The sequence below is a fragment of the Bombus affinis genome, chromosome 4, assembly GCF_024516045.1.
Source record: "Bombus affinis isolate iyBomAffi1 chromosome 4, iyBomAffi1.2, whole genome shotgun sequence".
Taxonomy (NCBI): Eukaryota; Metazoa; Arthropoda; class Insecta; order Hymenoptera; family Apidae; genus Bombus; species Bombus affinis.
In genome coordinates, this window is record NC_066347.1 from 9,064,748 (window position 1) to 9,084,955 (window position 20,208).

A 20,208-nucleotide genomic window follows, 5' to 3' on the forward strand; every position below is an offset into this window, starting at 1 on the left:
CCAAATACATAATTAGAATACAAAATCCTCCTACTCAAAAAACATTGCACAAAAACCAACACCAAGAAGCATATCGCGAAGCTAGTCTCAAGTATCGATGAGCCTTAACTGCATATTTAAGAGTAACTAAATTTAAAACAAGGGCAGACGTCTAGCCAATGATTATCATGATTTAACCTCCAAAATGGTTCGAGGACATACCCAGTCCCCGGGATAATAATTATCCCGAAATTCAAAATTCAGCGAAACAGTCTAACCCTGCCACGAATTTTGCATTAGCGTCCTCACCTTGACTCTTGTCGCGACACGACGTTTTCCAGGCTGCGCGCCGGCTCTAGGACACGTGCCTGAAGACGCAGAAGCGCGTGCACATATATGTATATTCGCGTTGTCCCAGACAACCCAGGGGAAAAAGTCGCGGATGCAACGCCACGGCATACAATGAACTCAAATCGATCGTTACTACACCAGTTGCGCTGATGCACGCGTCTCATGGTATGTGTATGGCAACATATACACACACAAACACACACGGTGCGATGCAAACCACGCACAAATCCGAGTGCTACAGCGGGATCGCTCGATCGATGGTAACCGGTGGCAGCCAGAGAACGGGAAACGGTGATGCTAGGGGATGGAGGACCATATTAGGGGAAGCTGTGGAACAGAGAAAATGGAACGAAGGGGTAGCAATGATGGTGGCGGTGTCGAAAATTAGAGGGGTATTTTCTCTCTCTCTCTCTTTCCGTCTATCTCTCTGTCTGTCTGTCTCTGTCTCTCTCTGTCTCTGTCTCCCGTGTTCGTGACAAATAAAAGCAGCCAACCAGGCCTAGGCAAAGGAACGCGTTGACCTTGGATGAACCGCGATCGAAGAGGTCCTTGAAATCCTTGCATCCGTATCGGATATCGAGCCCACGTGCTGACGTCGATTAGACATCAATTAGAGGGATTGGACGCGAAATAAGTGAGATAGAGGCTTTTCCCCATGAAAAGGCTAAGTTTATGTTTGCTCGCCTGACTTCTTCACCCGTTTGCTCAGCTGGCCGGGTTGGTTGCGTGCAACAAGTCTCGCGGCAGGATTAAACGAGGGAGCACATGACCTCGCGCCACGTGACGTCCATATGACAGGGACGAAATTCAATGAGATAGCGTAGATAATGAGGATGAAATGTCAGGATCGACGCAGGATACCGAGGGCTTTGGAGAAAAAAAGGAGAGGAAGGGGTGGGTCTCGCGAGAAATGCCTCGATTAATAAATCTATCCGCCTTTTTATCCTTGGACTGCTATTTACACGATCCTTGGTAGAGTACTTGATGATGCTTATAAATTCTTCATGGTTATTCTTTATGGAGCACCGAGGAAAATGCTGGAAGCTCCTGTTGGGATTCCATTAATCGCTGCGAGGATTAGGAGGCTCGTAAATTCTTAGGGAACACAGGCTTACGTTGATCTATCTACTTCCAATAAGAACTACGTTATATAAAGCTTGATTCGCAATCACGTAACACGTACTAGAAGGGAAGAGATAGTTGAACGCCGATATAGGGCTTAAAGGTACAATATCGACTAATTTCGTACGAGGCGAAGATTGGGATCGTGCGAATAGAACGCAACAATTAGATTATAGAGTGCGCGTGGTTCATGCACCCGCGCGTCTATCTATAGCGGCGCACGTTTTCAAGGACGTGCACGTGCTGCAAACATGTTGAATCCGATAGTCCTACTCGTAAGAGAATCACAAAATGTTTCAAAGCAGGATTATGCAGGTAAAGACATCTTCCACGTATACTCTCGATAATCTGTTGATATTTTCTACGTATATATTAATTATAGATAGATAAAGAGATATTGTAATTTCAGCCCTCTGGGGACCATAGAATGGACTTGCTCGGTAATGATAATATATAAAACATAAAATGTGACGTCTTAAGACATAGAAGTGCCAACGTTGCTACGGAGCAAGAGGCGCAACCAACGATCCGTCGACGGTGAAATCATAGAAAGAGAAGAGGGATCGAGAAAGAACGAGAAGGAACGTTGGAACTCAGATCGAAAGAGGAAAAACGGCGAGGTAGAAGGATGCATTATCGAACACGAGTAGCTGTGCTAGCCGAGACCTTCACCGAGACCCAGTTGGTCGACATTGCCCCTGTGTGCCATGGCACTGGCGCACCCCGCCCGACCCTGCCGCTGCCGCGAGATCTCGCGCGAGAGCGTGTTGACGGCGGCAGAAGCGGCCAAAGCAACCCCCTACCGTAGGTATCGGAAGCGTCGAGCCACGGCAGCCTAGTCCGGCACACTATCACCGACGTACCACCACTGACAAACCGCCGCTAGTATACCATCACCACCGTATACGTACCGTTCTCTTCCCTTTCCCGCTCCTCCGTTCTTGGCTGCGTGTTCACCCTGGCCTAGGGATTGCCTTGCTCCCCGTCCCGTGACGTGTTGCTGGCTAAGGAACAAGGATGCGGAGAGGTAGGAAGAATAGAGGGGTAGGATATACCGGTGTGAGGGTCAAGGAGGGAAGAGGAGCAGGATAGAGGGCTCAAGGGAGAGGCGGAGGACGCAGGCGCGGACGCAGACGCAATAAGTTGACGAAACGGCGCCGCGCATTCCGGCAGCGGCAGACAACGCGGCACGATCAAGCCGAGTTAATCGTCGTCGAACAACCTCACTTCGACGCATCCACTTAGAGTGTGTACCACGCTGACTGTACGCACCGTCACAGCAAAGTCAAAGAAATAGGACCGGATATGGGCGTCGTTAAGACCGCTTCTGAAAGCGTCCTCGAGGAAACTATCGTTCCCAGCGAGGAAGCGAATTATTCCGTGCAAGGCCACGCCGGTAAGTTTTTATATTTTATTTCATTAATATTTTAATTTTTATTTCTTCTATTTACGGCGAGTGTGTCTATGTATAGTACGACTTCATGTTCGTATCGTAAGTGGTATTATTGTACGGTTGGTGAAGTGTAAACGATGCGTTGGAGACGGAAAGAAAAACGCGTGTCCAGCATGCGTACGTTAAACCGTAACGGGACATTACTATTCGGTTGGATCGTGAACAGACGACGAGAGGAGGCGGCTTTTCGTGCTTAATCGTGGCGAGAATTTAAAGGCGATGTGGCGAGCCGCCCACACGAGTTGCTAACAGGTGTTTGAAGATACAGATATACTGACTGCGCTTCGTCTATATACGTAGCTCACGACGTACGAGGCGTCGTCGCGTCGGAACGACTTTGTTCCTGAGAAATTATTCAGCATTCCTCTCGATCCTACGAACCCTTCGCACGCTTTCTATTCCCTTGGAAAATCAAAGATTTAGGGCCAATTAGCGCTTTGCGGCTTCGCTTTAAATAGACCCATCGTCCTATTGTTCGACGTCGGTAACATTCGAACGAAGGATGCTCCTGTATGAAAAGTACCTTTGTTTTTAACCATCATCGCCGATCGATATTTCTGATTTAAAAGCCGATCAGAGCGAGCTGTCTGAGGGACTAACTGAGTCGCTGGAACGTTTACCTGTTGAAGCACAGTACTATAGAGTTCCCAGCATTCAATTCTCGATCGTTCGAGCACGTAATTGAAAATTCTTACAACTACTTCGTGAAAATGAGGAACGAGCTTTTTGTTAAAGCCAACTCTATCGATATTTTCTTGTTTTATTTTTATGTTCTTGTTAATTCGAGATATAGGGCTTCGGTTTAAGAAATATTGGTCAAAGTTTGACGTCAAACTAATTTGTGTGACATCCTCCTACGTACTTGCTCAGACTCCCGCCACGTCGATATCCCCATAGTTTAGTTAAACTTCGTTTGCCTATGAGAAGTTTTTGCGTTGTTTGGAACGTTCGCCTATCGTGATTTATTATCATTACATATTTTCAGCCGATACGGGACGATCGTGTAGGCGTTGTGTTCATTCCTATCTTGGCACGCATTGATTCTATTTATGTTTACGGGGAATCGATAATGGTTCGTTGTCAAGTTTAAAAGTAATAATTTCTCTTAACCGTCCGATAAAAAGTTAAGAAAGGAAGCAAGAAAAAACAACAGCGCGGTGAACGCTGAAAATATAGCAGAATGATAAAAATGACAAGGTAAATTCTGTGATTTCTTGCACTACTCAATTATTCGTAGTATACACGCGATATTTATAGATGTTCGTTAACAGAACATTTCCAAACGCGTATATTACGACACCAATAAAAGAAATGAAAAATTGGAGTACAAGCGTGTTTCTATTCGTTGCCAGGCCGTTACGTTCTGAAACAATTTACCACTTGTTTTGAAAGGAAACACGAAAAAGGTAAACCGCGATACTACGAGCGCTCACGGCGAAAGGAGCAAACCTACGTCATATTAAAGACGCGGAACAATGTGCATCGTCCTTGGCCCCGCGAGACCGCCTACGGCTCGATATAGAGCTCACAGTCTTCTGGATACGAATTTTAAGCTCACGGGCGCGTTCTCACAGGGAAATATTAATATGTCATCCAACTGATAATCAACGCACTCCATTACCAGGGATTTTTGATTCGCTTAAATATTGCATTTGCGGAAATATCAGTGTTTTCCCTTTTCATCATTTCTCTACATTTCTCCTTTTCATTTTTTTCTGTTTCATTTATTCCTTTTCTCTTTTTCCTTCTTTATTAATACAACAGGATTTTCCACTCAACATAACGAGTCTCACGTAAAAATACATTTGATCAACAAAGGCGTACAATAAAATAAATTTATAATTCAAACGTACGCTTTTACCATTCACTGCAACAACTTTTCATTCGTTTCTTTATTGCATTTCGATGTAACCACTTTATATGTATCTTCTTTTTGAACCAGATTAACGGTAATTGTGCTCCGAACGAATAATCGCATTGGAATCGCATTTATCAAATCCGAAACGAATATAAACAACGCCATTGGCTACAGTTGACGAGCACTTTTTGACTTTTCCTCTATGCAGCAATATGCTCCTGGTCTTCCCGTATCCTACGGCTATAATATAATGCTTTTATCCTGCAAAAGATTCTACGATAATTGGTTTTCTGTTACGTTCAGCGGCATACACAGAGGAAGGGTCAAATTGTCTCTTTGACGTGCAATTTGCGACAGACGAATTATTCTCATGGTAGATCTTTCTGTCTCCGATCTGCGACCGCGAATCGGTCAAGGTCTATAACATTTGACTGATGAACTCGAATCTGTATCGTGTCAAAGAAATTCGATTCAACAGTTCGTCCTTTGGTTCTAATAAACATGTAGAACTCTCGAATATTTTTACATTTCATATCTTTATTTCTGTATTTCTACGTTTCTGCATAACTTATTCTTTCTCACATACTTTTACATTTTCTCGTGAACTGTCTCTGTTAAATTTAATACTAAATATGTAAATTGTGGTTATATATGAACGGTTTCTGTCGCTTCATCCTTCTGGTGACAGATGTTCAACAGGCTACGTCTGACTCGAACGGTACATTCTACTTCGTGCGCTGTGCAACATACGATACTATTGGGAAATAGATTAATAATATTTAAATAGCATTCGTATAGTTAGATTGTTTTCTTTTCATAAGGATGCTGAATCTTCGTTACTGTGTTTTAGTTTGGAAAGATAGGATAATTCGGAATACGAGATTCTAATGCATTTACAACGTTGAATATTTGGATAGTACATATACAATTTTTTGGAGATATTTCTTTTAGCAAAAGCTTTTGTATAAAGGCATACAAAGAATTTGGAAATAATGTTTTGTTTATATCTTTTGAAATATAAAAGTTTTTTCTGTTAGAATTCGGTATATAAAGGTAATTAGAACGAAAAAATCTTACATGTTGAATATGTGAAATGGCTCAAAGGAATTTTTATATTTTTACCGTGAAAATATGTCGTACGTGGGTCTGGTATAATTAATTATGTAGGCAATCGGTATATAACAAGTAGTTTAAAAGTCTTTTCACTTGTGCAAAGTGTGTGGGTTCATTTAATAAGAACGGAATGAACATATTATGTTAAATTGTTTTTACCATTACGGTAATCATACATAGTTCCAAGTAATTTACTTTGTTTTGTTTCTTTTACGTCTCTCGCGTTAAGAAATGGGCACTTCATCTTTTAAATAATCTTATTGGATTAAATATCTCGCAAAGTGTCCACATTATTCCAATATACTATACATGTAATGTCCAAGAAAGGATTATTCAAGTCTATAAAAGTAATTGTATTTTGCAAGAATATCCTTATATTTATGAAAGAGAAGGATTAGAGTACTTTTTATTTTTAAATGTATTGGAACCAATTTCCTGATCTATGGAGGATGTAACTCAGCCCACGGGTTCCTACATCGGTTAAACAATATTGTTAAACAGACATCTGTTGGTCGTCAGAAAAGTTTAAAAGAGATAGTCACATTTTCATAAACCCTTTCTTAAGATATCAGTATTAAACTAATAAAATATATCTGCTGCTGTCAGAATGAAATCAATATAACAGACTTCGAAATAAAATGTTTATTTATGTTGCTATATGGGAATAAATTTAAGTGTTGGTAAAACATTACTTATCTGCTGCATCGACAATTTCTATACTTACATCAAAATGTACTTTGAGTCATGACACGGTCACAACATAAAACTCTTTCTTGTTCCCACTTATAGTAATTAACATATATTGTAAACAAATATTCCGATCGTTAAACTGTAGATATTTATGCAAATTTGTATCTTTAGGAAGACAGCTATATGAATAAAACCAAAATAAATATTTATTTCGTCATCTGAACGTGGTGAAATTCTTTGCTTTACATATTCTGTATATTTACGTCTATCCTGTACATTTTCAAATATTCAAATTTCCTATGAATGCATAAACATCCACAGTCCAGTCATCACACTACGTAAATGTCTTCTTAAACAGATTCAAGAGAGACGTAGGGTATTAGTATGTAAAGCTCAACAGGTTACAGGAACTTCGGGTGACGATGGCAGTCAAATATTGTCATTGTCGTACTACGTGTAGATTAATTAATTGCCATGCGATGCGACCTAACGTCCAGATCCTTCGGGAGGAACAGTCCGGCTCGTTCGAACTCCGTCAATCTTCCTTGTCATAGATTTTCTCGGATATTGTCTGTTCGGTTTCTCCTTCTCCCTCGTACGTGTCCGTGTCTTCATACGTGAAGCAAGGTGTGATACGGGTCTTCCGACTCGTGCACACGTCTATATCGCTACTATCCATCACTTCTTCCGACTTGCTGCGCTCCCGTTTCAAAAATTCAAACATTTTGTCGCTGATTTCTTCTTCGGGAAGAACGAAGCTGCCGTACTTGTCGATCATTTCCAAAACCGAGGCCATCGCGTTTGTGTATTCTGGCTCGAACATTTTCCCCTCTGGATTTTCTTTGAATAAATATTCAGCCTGAAAGAGAGTTGAATTAGGAAAGGATTAGAAAGTGGATGAAATAGTATAGACCAACAACTATGTTATTTCGATGTAGAATGAAAGATCGAATTGTCTGTGAAGATGGTTAACTACTGTTTACTGTGATGATTCCGTAACAACGATGCTCAATACTATAATTGAAACGATAAAAGTTAATATGCCAGTAGTGAAGACTTGGTGTCGATTATTTCTATTACTGAAAGTAATAATAATAAATAAACACCAATAAGTATTACAGACCATTAAGCCCAATAAAAGACCGCAAATAGATGGTGGTATCCCAAGTTCTTCGAAGAAACTACTACAGAAATTTACAGATATTATCCTGCTTGACTTTCTTTCTTCATGAAATCTTCCTCTACTATTCTATTCACGATAAAACCATGTAAATATATATTCCCTAGAACTAGTAGAAACGCCTCATAAATAACATGATCCTTGGTATCTCATTTTATATCTAGCGAAATAAATGGAGACGTGTAACGAAAACAACACGCATCCCATCGGGATAATGGAATATCTTTCGATATTCTTTCCAGAAGCATTGATGCATTGGCATGATACGTGCACACGGCCCTTTTAAAAAATGGGTCGCCTCCCGTTTTCTAACTCCCTGACCCGTTTCTCCTACTCTTACCCCGACCTTGTTACATTCTGTTCACTTTTCAACGAACAACTTCCGACGCTCGTCAACACATTTCCTGTTTCTCGACGTTTCCGCGTCGGGATCGAGGCGAATAAAAAGGGAAAGGAGGAATAAAAAGTACGACTTCGGTTCCGGAAATAGAGAATCGCACAAGTGACCGTCGGTACTTTCAGTGGCAAATCGCGAAAGTTATTCGAATTTGTTCCGCTGAGGATAGACTCGATGAAATTGATACGGTCGTTGAAATTCCGAGAGATTATTGTTTTTATCCTCAGACAGATTGTTTTTATCCTCTACTTTATCGGTTAGCAGTTCTTTTATGGCGATAAACGTTCAAATTTGTGGGATATAATTTTTATTTAGAAAAATTATGCAGATTTTCTGTAAATCGGTATAAGAAGAGTTGTAATCTTGTTCCTTTTATTATAATTTGCAATGACGTAATTTAAAATTGAGGCGTGAAATGAAGATACGCTTTTTAAATCAAGTATCTGTTAATCGTTGAGAGGTTGGCTTGCGTGTTCAGGTTGCAAAGTAACGCGTATGTGTGTATCGAATAAAGTTTAAACCGAGTTTAAGCGACTCGGTCATTTATTTCCGTTAATTACGTTCGAGAAAAATGACCTTTATATTTAATGGGCATCCATTTATTAAATAATTTGCTTTTATTCTTCGACAGCTTTGTTTTCTATTTTGTTACCACTTATAAACAAATTTATTCAATTTTCATAAAAAAATGCATCGTCTAGATTTTTAGAAAAATAGCTCAACTTAACAAATTGCAAGTACATATTTATTTTACCAACAAAATTTTCTCATTAAAAAAAGAAAAGGGAAACAGCTATCCTTTGAAATGTTCTATCCATTCCTCAAGTCGATGTTATGTTCGCGTTACACGAAAAATTATACGAGATAGCCCATTTTTATTTATGAATGAACATTCACGTATTGAGATAAGTGCTGTACTAAATAATTAATGGAAGGCAAGAGATAAGGAGAAAATACTGTGGTATTTTCTGCTAAATTTTTATTTAGAACCTGCTATTTTTTTTACTTAGGCTCTCCAGATTATATAAAAAATTCATTGTTTTGCTTCTTTTAGTTACAAAGATAAGATTATGTTGTTAAATTTTTTTTTTATTTCACGAACATATTGAAAAGGAAAAGGAATTAGATAAATCAGTATGTCAAGACCTTTGAACAATTCAAGGTTGCAAGGGTATAGGAGAGTTGTTTGAACAAAGAAGAATCGATATGCCGGGCAAATAGTGTTCGCAGTTTATTCATAGAAATTTGCCTAAAGAGTTAACTTCTTTTAAACAACTTTCGAAAGTGGTTACGGTTAGATTAATTTAGCCCCTCATTCTTTTAAACTCTAATTTAGAAGTAACTGCGTAAATAAAATAGAGATGCATCAACGATTTCTTCTAAGTTTTCATTTAGTACCTAACCATTTTATGCTAGACTTACTTTCGAGATATTTTTTGCATTCCTCAGAAATACGTCGAGATAATTCAAAGAAGAAATTCGCCGAAGGCGACGTTTAAAGGTTGTTAAAAGGGACGTAGGAAATGTTCCGCTAAAATGATTCACAATTAAAGCTCAGTCAAGGTTACTTCGCAAAGTTTATTATTGCGCGTATTAACGCTGAAACTTATTCTCAATACTTACTTACCCTTGTCAGAATACAATTTAATTTAAATGTCATAGATGACAAAAATATAATAATTTTATTCTTTATTGCGTATGATAGAATATTATAATAAAAAAATAATTTATTTTTCTCTAAATTGTTAAGTATAAATTCCTCGCTTTCAGTATTAAGATTCACGAATTACTGCTTAAAATAACTATTGAACTACAAACCGTGAGCAATTTACATTCGTAATATATTGACCACGCAACAAGGTGATACTGCTATCAGCCATTACCTCAAATTAACCGAAGTCCCGAATAATGGTATACTTGGAATACTTCCTTCTCTGCTGAAGTAGTCTGTATCTCGAACTTCGATATTCAATAAAATTTTACCGAAGAAGTTATTACCATCAAACGGGAGAATCAAATGACTCGTTACTAGATTCTATAAATCAATTTCCTCATTAAAAGAGTATATCTCCTCATTCGAACTCCAATCTCGTTGGTTCGCATAATTGAACGAGCAAGCGAATTATAATGTCTGCCAACCTTGGAAGCCTGATTGCGTATGAAAGCACAGATAAGTTTCAGTCCCGACCTGTTGTTCTATTATATGAAGCAGTTACAACGATCCAATGATTTCGGTGCAACCAAATACGTTAATTCAATTAACGTACAAACATCACCGTTCATAACTACTAAATACAATACAATTTATAGAAGACTGTTTTACGTAAATTTTTTCGAAGTTTCCTAGCTCACTTCAAATCATCGCTATGAAATTTGTAGATGAGAGAATTGTGGAGGCAAATATATAGGTATTTGTTAATCCGTAATCTTTCTGCAATTCGTACAAATTCAGATCTTTGCAGTATGTCCATGGTCGTTATTTTGAATGAACACAATATTTTAGCAACTCGTCATGATAGTCTTATAGAATAATTACAATTATAGCGTTCTGTATAAAGTCGTTATTTTGAATGAACACAATATTTTAGCAACTCGTCATGATAGTCTTATAGAATAATTACAATTATAGCGTTCTGTATAAAGTCAACGGTCGTGCAGCATATTTATGAACAAAAGCATACGTGTGTACCTAAGTAGACGGATATAATATTCAGTTGAACCACACGGAACAAACATTGACGAACCTTTACGTAATATTTTATCGAGGAAAGGGTACACGATACTTTTTAAGTAGTTCAGTTCCCGCATTGATACAATCTCGAAGAAGATTGTAGAAGAAGATTGATATTCAGAGATTCAATGGTTGTCACGTTGCATTGTTACGTCTAGTTTTGTAATTTGAATTTACGTCGCGTGTCATCCAGGCAATCAGTGCACAGCTCATCATTAATTTCCATTCCCGTTACAGGGGGTAAATTCGAGTCTGGGTTATGGTGAATGACAGAAGTTTGTTTATTAAAGCTCACCAAGTAACAACGGCGTAGTGTCGTGCATACTATCTCGTTATTACGAAATACGCCTGTTGTCTCTTGGTAGTGATACCTACCGCTGCTTTGAAATTTCTCTGATATTTATTTAACTTGTTGTAATATGTCGTTCAACTAGTTGGAAACTTCGCGATGAAGTATTGGGACGATTCAAAGCAGCTCCCTTGAGGATATACGTAATCTGAATTTGATATTAATTAGATGTGATTTTAATGATTAGTTCGATATTCATTTGCTGCCATAAGTAATTAGTACGTCTTGATATTTCGTGCAAATAGAATTTCACTGTTTCTATTTTTCACTTATTTTATTATAAATCTGTAATTTCATTGGTATTCGAAAGAGAGATAATGATAATGTTTGAAATTTGAAGAATATAAGATGATATACTATAAAGTAATACACGAATTACTTATCAGTCTTAGATTCAAACCACGAAATCCTTCATCTAAATTTCAATATCGAAACTATTCCTAGTCCAACTACAATACAAATCGCTGCATTGCAGTGAACATTTCGAGATCGGTTTGTAAACTGATTCATTAGACCAATTAAGAAAATTAATCTATAGGTAACTAAGAAACTCCGCTATAGACGCGAGCCACTGTAAATGGTGAGAAATACACAGAAATAATCCCTAATAGTTACAGCAACGCATTGAGACACCTTTTAATACCATTTCTAATACACCAATTTCACACGGAATTCGAGATTGAAAATCGTCGCATTTGTCAGAGAGCACAGGGGCGCATTAGCTGCTTTTATGCTGAGTTTTGAAAAGAAAAGTTTGTCGACAAACTAGATGGATTAATTGGTCAAATCAGTCATCTGTGAAGAATATGGGTTGAGTCCCGGCTTATTGTTTGTCTCGGCTATAATCTGAACAACGAATTTTTTTTCTTTTTGTAAGATAGACACAACTTGCATTATACGTTACCCTGCATAGGACGTAACAAAGGATGACACATATTGTACAGCGAAGTCAGTTCGCAAGTATGTCGTTTATTGTGCGTTTTAGACAAGATTGCGCCTTGTATTAGAAATTGGCGACACGGTGTATTGTTCTCAAAATGTTACATATTACCTGTCAATTGTGGTAACATTTTTTGACCAATTAATTTACAAAATATTAGGCTAGTTGCTCCATATGGTAAAGTACTAAATTATTATTATTAATATCATTATAACATATTATTTGATCTTTAAAAATGATATTTTTAATAATTTTATAATTTTGCACGAACCTCCTTCGTCTTAAATTAAAAATTAGAAAATGTAGAATTTACATTTCCTCCTATTCTACTGTAACGTTTTATAAATGAATCTTGATAAATAATATATCGTTATGTTAAATTTTCAAATTACATCCTCACATTTTTTAATCCCATATTACACTGCTTTTACTGGTACTCAAATTAATTCCAACTTACCGTTATGGTAAGAATCGTTAATGGTAACATCGCGCTGCTTAAATATTAGCCAACTCTATCAAAAGAAATGTTCACATAAAAGTTTAAAAAAAAAATGCATTCTTTAGATCTCTTTACCTTACCCATTTTTCTCGAAATACATATTAGGTTAATGCATATGAAATGACGGTTTCTCCAAGCTTAAATTTAACGGGATAATCAGCATCACCCATCAAATTTTATTCTATCATTAAATAGGAAAAAAGAAATTTATTCTGACATATATCAATCGAAAGCTAATGGAATATATGATAAAATATTACAATGTCATTATCAACTGTCATGAATAGTCGAAATATTCGCATGACATTATTATACAAATTTAAACTTGGGAATCACGCTACGGAAGTTGCCGAAAATATAAATTTAACATTCAAAGAAGATTCTGTAAATGTGAAGGCAGCTCGACATTGGTTGGTTGGTTTATGAAACTTAAGACTGGTGATATTTCATTGGAAAATGAACCAAGGGGAAACCCGGAAAATATAATCGACAATAAGATCGTACAATATATTGCTGGAAATAATGGCCAACAATCAGCGAGAGATATCTAAAGCGTTCCAAATCCTTCTTTGACTCCATCAGTGAGAGCAAAGGAAATGAATAATGCAATATCAAGTCAAGTTGCAAATAATCAGACTAAAAATTTCAGAGAGGAGAATATGAAACTTTTCCTATATACGTGATCTTGCACCCAGACAATTTCATTTTTTCACACATCGACAATTTTCTAACGAGTAAATTATTCCGGAACGAAAAAACTGTGGAAGCAGCATTTTCATGAAATGTAACAATGAAATTAGCTAATGGGGAAAGAATATTTTAACTGAACATATAGTATTTCAAAAAGAATACATTCGAATACATCAACTTTCGAATTCTAACGAAGCGTCACTTTCAACATTTTTTTTCAAACACGCGTGACTTCTGTTTTCAGTAAAACCTTTTAACTTTTTATCTGACAACACAAAGAAGTAAGTGCATGAGTATGAAATAAAAGAAATTTACAAAACCTAAAGTTATATAGAAATTAAAATGGAAAAGCAGTAAAACGGGAAGGTATAATAAATGCTTTTCCTCTTTTTACTTTGCACAGCTTCCATTTATCCATCGAATAATTACACAACTAAGCGGTTCGACTATTTGCAGTTGCGTACAACGAAGCTCGCCATCGTTGCCGGTAAATCATAATAAACACTCGCCGCAATATTGCGTCGATTATTCACCAGGTATAAACACCTGCGACGCGAAAGCACCGTTCGTCGCCCGGCGTATTACATTTACGTTCACGCGGTTGTAACGACCGCGAAAACTTTCACCATGTTACCGAGCGACGATATCGTAAAATTCCACGCGGCAGAGCGTAGTACATTGAACCACGCGCGCGCGCGCGTTACATGCAACTTCTCTCGCCAATTCAACTGACGCTTTTACGTTTGATGATGAAACGGACGATCTGCTATAGCGTGAAAATTGTCGCTAAAACGACAGACAGCTGGGACGGGTAGAGAGAGTCAAGCCATTGGACTTTTACTGCCCAGAAGTCCCAAAGTTTTACCGGAAATAAAACTCACTTGTGCTTTAAAAAAAAATATCGAACCTGATGTTAGAACTCAATATTGGTTACTCAATATTGGCAGGACATAATTATATTGGATAGTATACGATGAAATGGATTCAAATTTATAACTTGTCAGTACACTAATATTATTAATTGACGAATTCTTGTGCAAGGGAGCTGTGTTCTATTAATCGTGGATATTCACTTTCTTCAAAGTGAATAATAAGACGTTCGCCAATTCTATGTTTCCTCGTTTCTAAGTTTTCTTCCTTTGTCCTTTGAGAAATGCAAAAATTCCAACTAAGACTATTCGTCGAAATAATGATGACGAAAAGCATAAAAATTGCCTATCACTTTTGCCCAACAAATTTACGAAAAATAATAATTCGATTTCGAGATTAACCAATATCGTAATTAATACTCCTATATATAGAAAATCTTAGAGAGTCCATTCTTAATTTCAAATCGTGAACTTCGTAAACGTTATTGTATCTCGTGAAAATTGTACGAAGAACTGACCTAATTCTGTTATTACTAAATAACCTTGACAAGGATCACCAAGATTGGAAACGAGGCTGGTGTCTCGGCAACGAACAGGCAACGAAATCGAGGACATGTTTCAGTGCACGTGATCATAAAACGCGAAACGTATAGGGGTGTAACGGTTCGCGTAACGAGGACCTGATACACATAGCAACCCCTTAAACAGGAGACGGTCGAAGGACGTACCACAAACCAAAGTGCGAGACACGAGTCGTTGGAAGCCCGTCGGGAAAACGGTGAAGGTAATAAGAATTTACTTCGTCGATATTTCACTCTTCCTTTCCCTTTGACCGCATCCCCCGTCATATCCCGATTCACCTTATATAAAAGAAAAAAGCTGATCGATAGGACGATGTCTTCCAATGCTAACATTTGATGGATACGCATGTCGAGCTTCGACCTCGGAGTCGTAGCTCCGAAGTTCTTCGAACCGAGAATTAACGACGAAAGGGGTTACAGTAGGGTGGTCGACCGTTAGTTTAATCTGAACCTCGTCATGCTTTCGTTCCCATCGCCGATGTCTCGACGTGGATCGTTGGCTGATCGTGAGAGGCGGATCTGCTGATGTCGATACGTCAAAGTTAGAGATGTGATAGCCAGTTATTGTTCCAGCGGTATTCTAGTGTGAAAATGTTAAATGAGGTTGGTGAAGTAGATATTGCTGAAGATTAAAGAGAGGAACGTTAATTCACAGCAAATTAACGAATTTCTGATGTTGCAAGATATTTGTGGACCGTGGAAACTAAATGATATTAATATCATTCAGCTCGATCATGCTAATTATTTGTTAGTCTGTAGAGAAAGAGAAAATTGACAAGCTTATTTATATATATATATATATATATATATTTATATTTAGACCCTGACACTAGAAATAAATTTTTTAAACGATAAGTATTGGATAAAGAATATTATTGGTCGTGCATTATAGAAATTCAGAATTAAGAAATAAAGAAGATAGCTACATAAATCACATGAAAGATAATTTTGATCAAATGGAAGCAAACGGCAACTTTATCGATCAATATGTGTGAAGTACGATAGGGAGTACCAAAATTCAACGAGAATTCTATTTTTGAAGCGAGGCATCCATGTGGTATCAGTGGCCATTCCACCAGTTGAAATTCAATATCCCCTTCTGGACAAGCAATAGCGTCTCAGTTTACCAGCGCGGATCGATACGTTGCCTAAAAAATATCCGTTTTAATCCAACCCCCCTGACGATTAGTTTCATTTCATGCTTATCAACGATCAACGATTATTTTTGAATATTCCCGATAAATCCGATGAAACGGAAATTGCTTTAATACACACGTGAACCATCGTGATAAACGATTTTTGATTTTTTATCGACTCGTTAACTATAAAAATGGTAGAAATGTTCGAATGAATGTAATATAATATATTTGGACTGCCATTTGTCTACATATGCAAGATCAATTTTTTATCACCTTTTATTTGATGGTTCATTATTTGTAAAAAATAAAGTTACGTGATAAGGAGAGAATAATGACTTTTATAAATATTTGAAATTGATTGAAAACCAGGGAACGTACTTTGTGAAAAAGCTCTCTCCCTTGATTAATACATTCAGTGGAGAATTTTTTATACGTAATGGGGTCTTGAAAAGAGGTGAAAAAGTTTGGTTAGGTTATTCAAACGGAGAAAGAACTGATGGAATACATTGTAGGTACGTTTTTATATCATTTCTTTCGTTCTGCTAAAATTTCACAATAGAAATCAAGGTACATATTTTTCGTATCGAAAAAATTGAATTTACAGCCTTAATTTGTTAAACAATCCGAAATAAATTTGTTAAATAATCTGCTTAATTATATTAATATGCAACTAGATAAATAAAAGAAAATATATTGTATGTAAAAAAGTTCATCCTTCTTCTCAATAAATATTTTACATCAAATAAACATATGTAATCTACAATTATGTACAAAATTTCATACTGAAACTGTACGAATTTTAAACATCACGGCTGAATATTTGTGCTCTCTAATTAATCGGTTTGAAGTTCTACCAAGCACGATGCTGTTTTTTTTTCGACAAGTAACGTTCATTTCTTATCGCTTAAACCACCGAGAGGAAAATGAGCTGCGTCAAAAAGAGAGTACAGGGAGGACAGAACTTTCCCAGATAATTACGACGGAACATCAAACGCGCGTTTAAGTGACAAGACGATTGGTAGAAGTTTCGACTCACGAGAAAGTCTACAGGATCGTCGGGACGTAAATTTGCAACTTCGATGAGTCCCTGCGTCAACGTTGGAAACACGTACTTCATCAAATAGTGGCGTAGAGGCAAGCCAGCCAGACAGAGTCTTTCTTCTTGCTCTTCCTTTAACTTCTCCATCAAATTCGTCTACGGACAGAAAAATTTATTATTCGAAGAAAAATTATTTTTTACGGTAATAGGATCGTAAATTATCTTTTACGATTTGTAATGGAGCTATTTTGCTAATTTTATTATAGACACTAAAAGGATTCCGATAAAATAGAAGATATCAATTTTTAAACACCTATCTCTGGTAAGAAATATAGTGCCAATATTGCGATGGGGATCACCTTTACTATATTATATAACGTATAATTAAAGTAATAAACTAGAAGGAACACCATTTTCAGAAATGAACAACCTCTTTCTTTATCATTCTTTTACATGGAACATTTTTAGGAAATGTCAATGATAAAGTACAAGGTTACGTGTTCCATTTCTGGACAGAATTCCAACTGTTATTACAGGTTTACTCGATAACAACTTCTCAATTTTCGCGACTGATGATCCGAAGAAAATTCCATCTCGCTATCGACTTTCCTCTTTAAAAGCAATTTTTTTTACATGCATAATATCCTTTCGTTCGCATATGAAATCACGTGTCGGTATTAATGACAAACGAAAGAGAAACATTTAACAGGCCAAGGAACGCTAAACCTTGGCTGAAAAGGTCATCGCGAAATCCAACGATGTCGAATTAATCGAGCATCAATGAAGAATATTTTTATACAAAAAGCTACACAAAAAACATGTTCGATCACATTCTACGCAACAGACGTTACTTATCATAATATTTTAACAGAAACGAAGAAAGACCGAATTAGAATTACAAATAGGTTCTATCGGTTCCTCCGACCGGATTCCAAAATTCGTTGTCGCGAGCTACTTTATCACGGCCGAGAGTAACTTTGCGAATGTTGAAAGTTTCATGAGTCGCGGAACAATAACATAAATCCACGAAACTGAAACGAACACATACACCTACGAAAAGCTTTTTGATTTATTGCACAAAAGATGCCGCGAATCTGTATACGTCGTACAAGATAGCAAAAACCATCGGTTACCAAAAATACCGCGATACGATACGATACATGGCAAAATGAAAACTGCAAATTGATAAAGTAAAATTCATTATTGTTATTCTCATTAATATTATATATGTATATATGTATGTGGGTGTATTGTTATTAAAACGCACGACTTGTAAAAAGAAATAATAAGTATATAATTAGTAATCCATTTTTTATCATTTGCATTGATTATATCTATATATATTTACCACATAACGAGCATAATGAAAAAAGTTAAATTATATTATAGAAGGTAGTTTAAAATTATGGATAAACAGGGTATGTCTCTGCCGCTTTGTTTGTCATTATAACACGACTTCAAATTTATTTTTAGTTTGTGACATAATAATTTTAAACTTAGATAGCTTTATTCGAGACTTAGTTTTGAAGCAAAAAATCGTGGTTTGAACTACAGCAAATGAATTTATAAATAAACATTCTAGCTATCACAATATTAAATCTGAAATGGAAATTACGTATTTGGGGGTAAACAACTGATGAATAAAAAATACAGATATCGTTCATGAAAGAAGGGATACCTTGTTACCAAAGCGTTTAAAGCAAATAAAATTAAAGAAAAATTTTATTTTCGACGTTAAAATGATACCATTGTAGAGGAACCGCTACTAGAATCAGATTTCATATCGTACATACCACAACTCGTCTGCTTAATAGAAAACAACACGAGGCAAAGAATCGATATAAACACGATTCTATTTCATCTATTGTAACCAGTTCCTCATTTTTTTATTCATTTTAATTCAAGATTATTGAATTGCCCCTCTGTTCTCGTAAAACACAGCGATCTCTGTGCCCTTCCAACTCCACAATGAAAGGATGTACCTTTTATAAATAGAGAAACAAAAGCGAAACAAGGAAGCGCTGGGAGGTTTGGAAAAATCGTATCGTATGTAATTGGTTACATGAATGTTTTGAATGGCTTTTCTTTTGACGACAAATCATTCATTAATTCATTTGTATCAGAATAGTCCAGCAAAGCTTGTGCTAATATCGCAGATGAAAGATTATTCTGTTAGTGTAAATATGTGACGTACTGTAACGACTGATCTATTCTCTTTGAATAAATAAAATAAATAAAATAAAATATCCATTTAACTAATGGTAAAAGTTACACGTTTAATTGGAGGATAGTTGGAAGTTTATAAAATTGATACATTGTATAATGAATATTCGATGAAAGTTAGTCGAACAATCGTTCAATATGACAGGATTAAGATAGAAATCGTCGAAGAAAGTCAAAGTACCACTTCGCATATACATCAACAGAGTTTGTTTCCTCCTAGAAGCCGTCCAACGAAATGAAGCATGATACTTTAATCGACCGCAAATTTCAATAAGTGTGTTATGTGTTGCCAGATGAAACTTGGCCAACTGGATTCTGAGTTTCTGACTATCCACTAAAGACTTGGTCTACTGATACTTCCAAATTGATCTTTATCTCTTCGCTATCGATAAATCGAGGTTAATTATCGTTTAAGACGTAAATATATTAGGTGTGTGCAAAAGCTTTAGTTTCTTTCTCAAGCGTTCATGTAGAATTACTTTTAGCCGATGTAATTTCTCAACTTTTCGTGCAATTGTCGGCTTGGCATTGATCTAAGTGAAATGCCAACTTCGTGATCGATTGGTGACGATAACCTCACAAAACAATAATGAGTATGATAAGCGACGACAAGTCGTTCGATCGCATGTGGGTCCAATCACTATCCTTAACTTGGGGTTAACTTAGAAAGTTCTTCCGCAAGCAGCATACTCTCCAGATTTGATGACGACAGATTATCACTTCTTCAGGTCAAACACTCTTTACTCTTTCGTTCGATAGCTTTCGAAAAGTTGCAGAAATACAAAAATGTCCCTGTGCCATTTTTTTTAATTTAAACACCTTAAACATTTAGCGCGCGCTTAATACACCCTAATATAGTTATAATATTAGAGCTGATCTTCAAAATAATCGTTTTAAAAACATTTCGTTATTTGTTACTATTTGCCTTTCTTCCTATTTTTTTTAATACACAGACCATGTTACGACGAGACCGTAACGTAATGAAATCTTTAATGTCAGTGCACT

The 20,208-nt window shown here is 36.7% G+C and overlaps 1 protein-coding gene across 1 annotated transcript in view; it reads left to right on the forward strand.

Moving 5' to 3' along the window:
- The first annotated feature begins 2,595 nt into the window (after positions 1–2,595).
- Positions 2,596–20,208, forward strand: part of LOC126915839 (synaptotagmin-10-like) — a 53,515-nt gene continuing 35,902 nt past the window's right edge. The window contains exon 1 of the mRNA XM_050720945.1: positions 2,596–2,848. Within this exon, the coding sequence (XP_050576902.1) occupies positions 2,758–2,848 (91 nt within the window). The 5' untranslated portion in view covers positions 2,596–2,757. The remainder of the gene's footprint in view (positions 2,849–20,208) is intronic.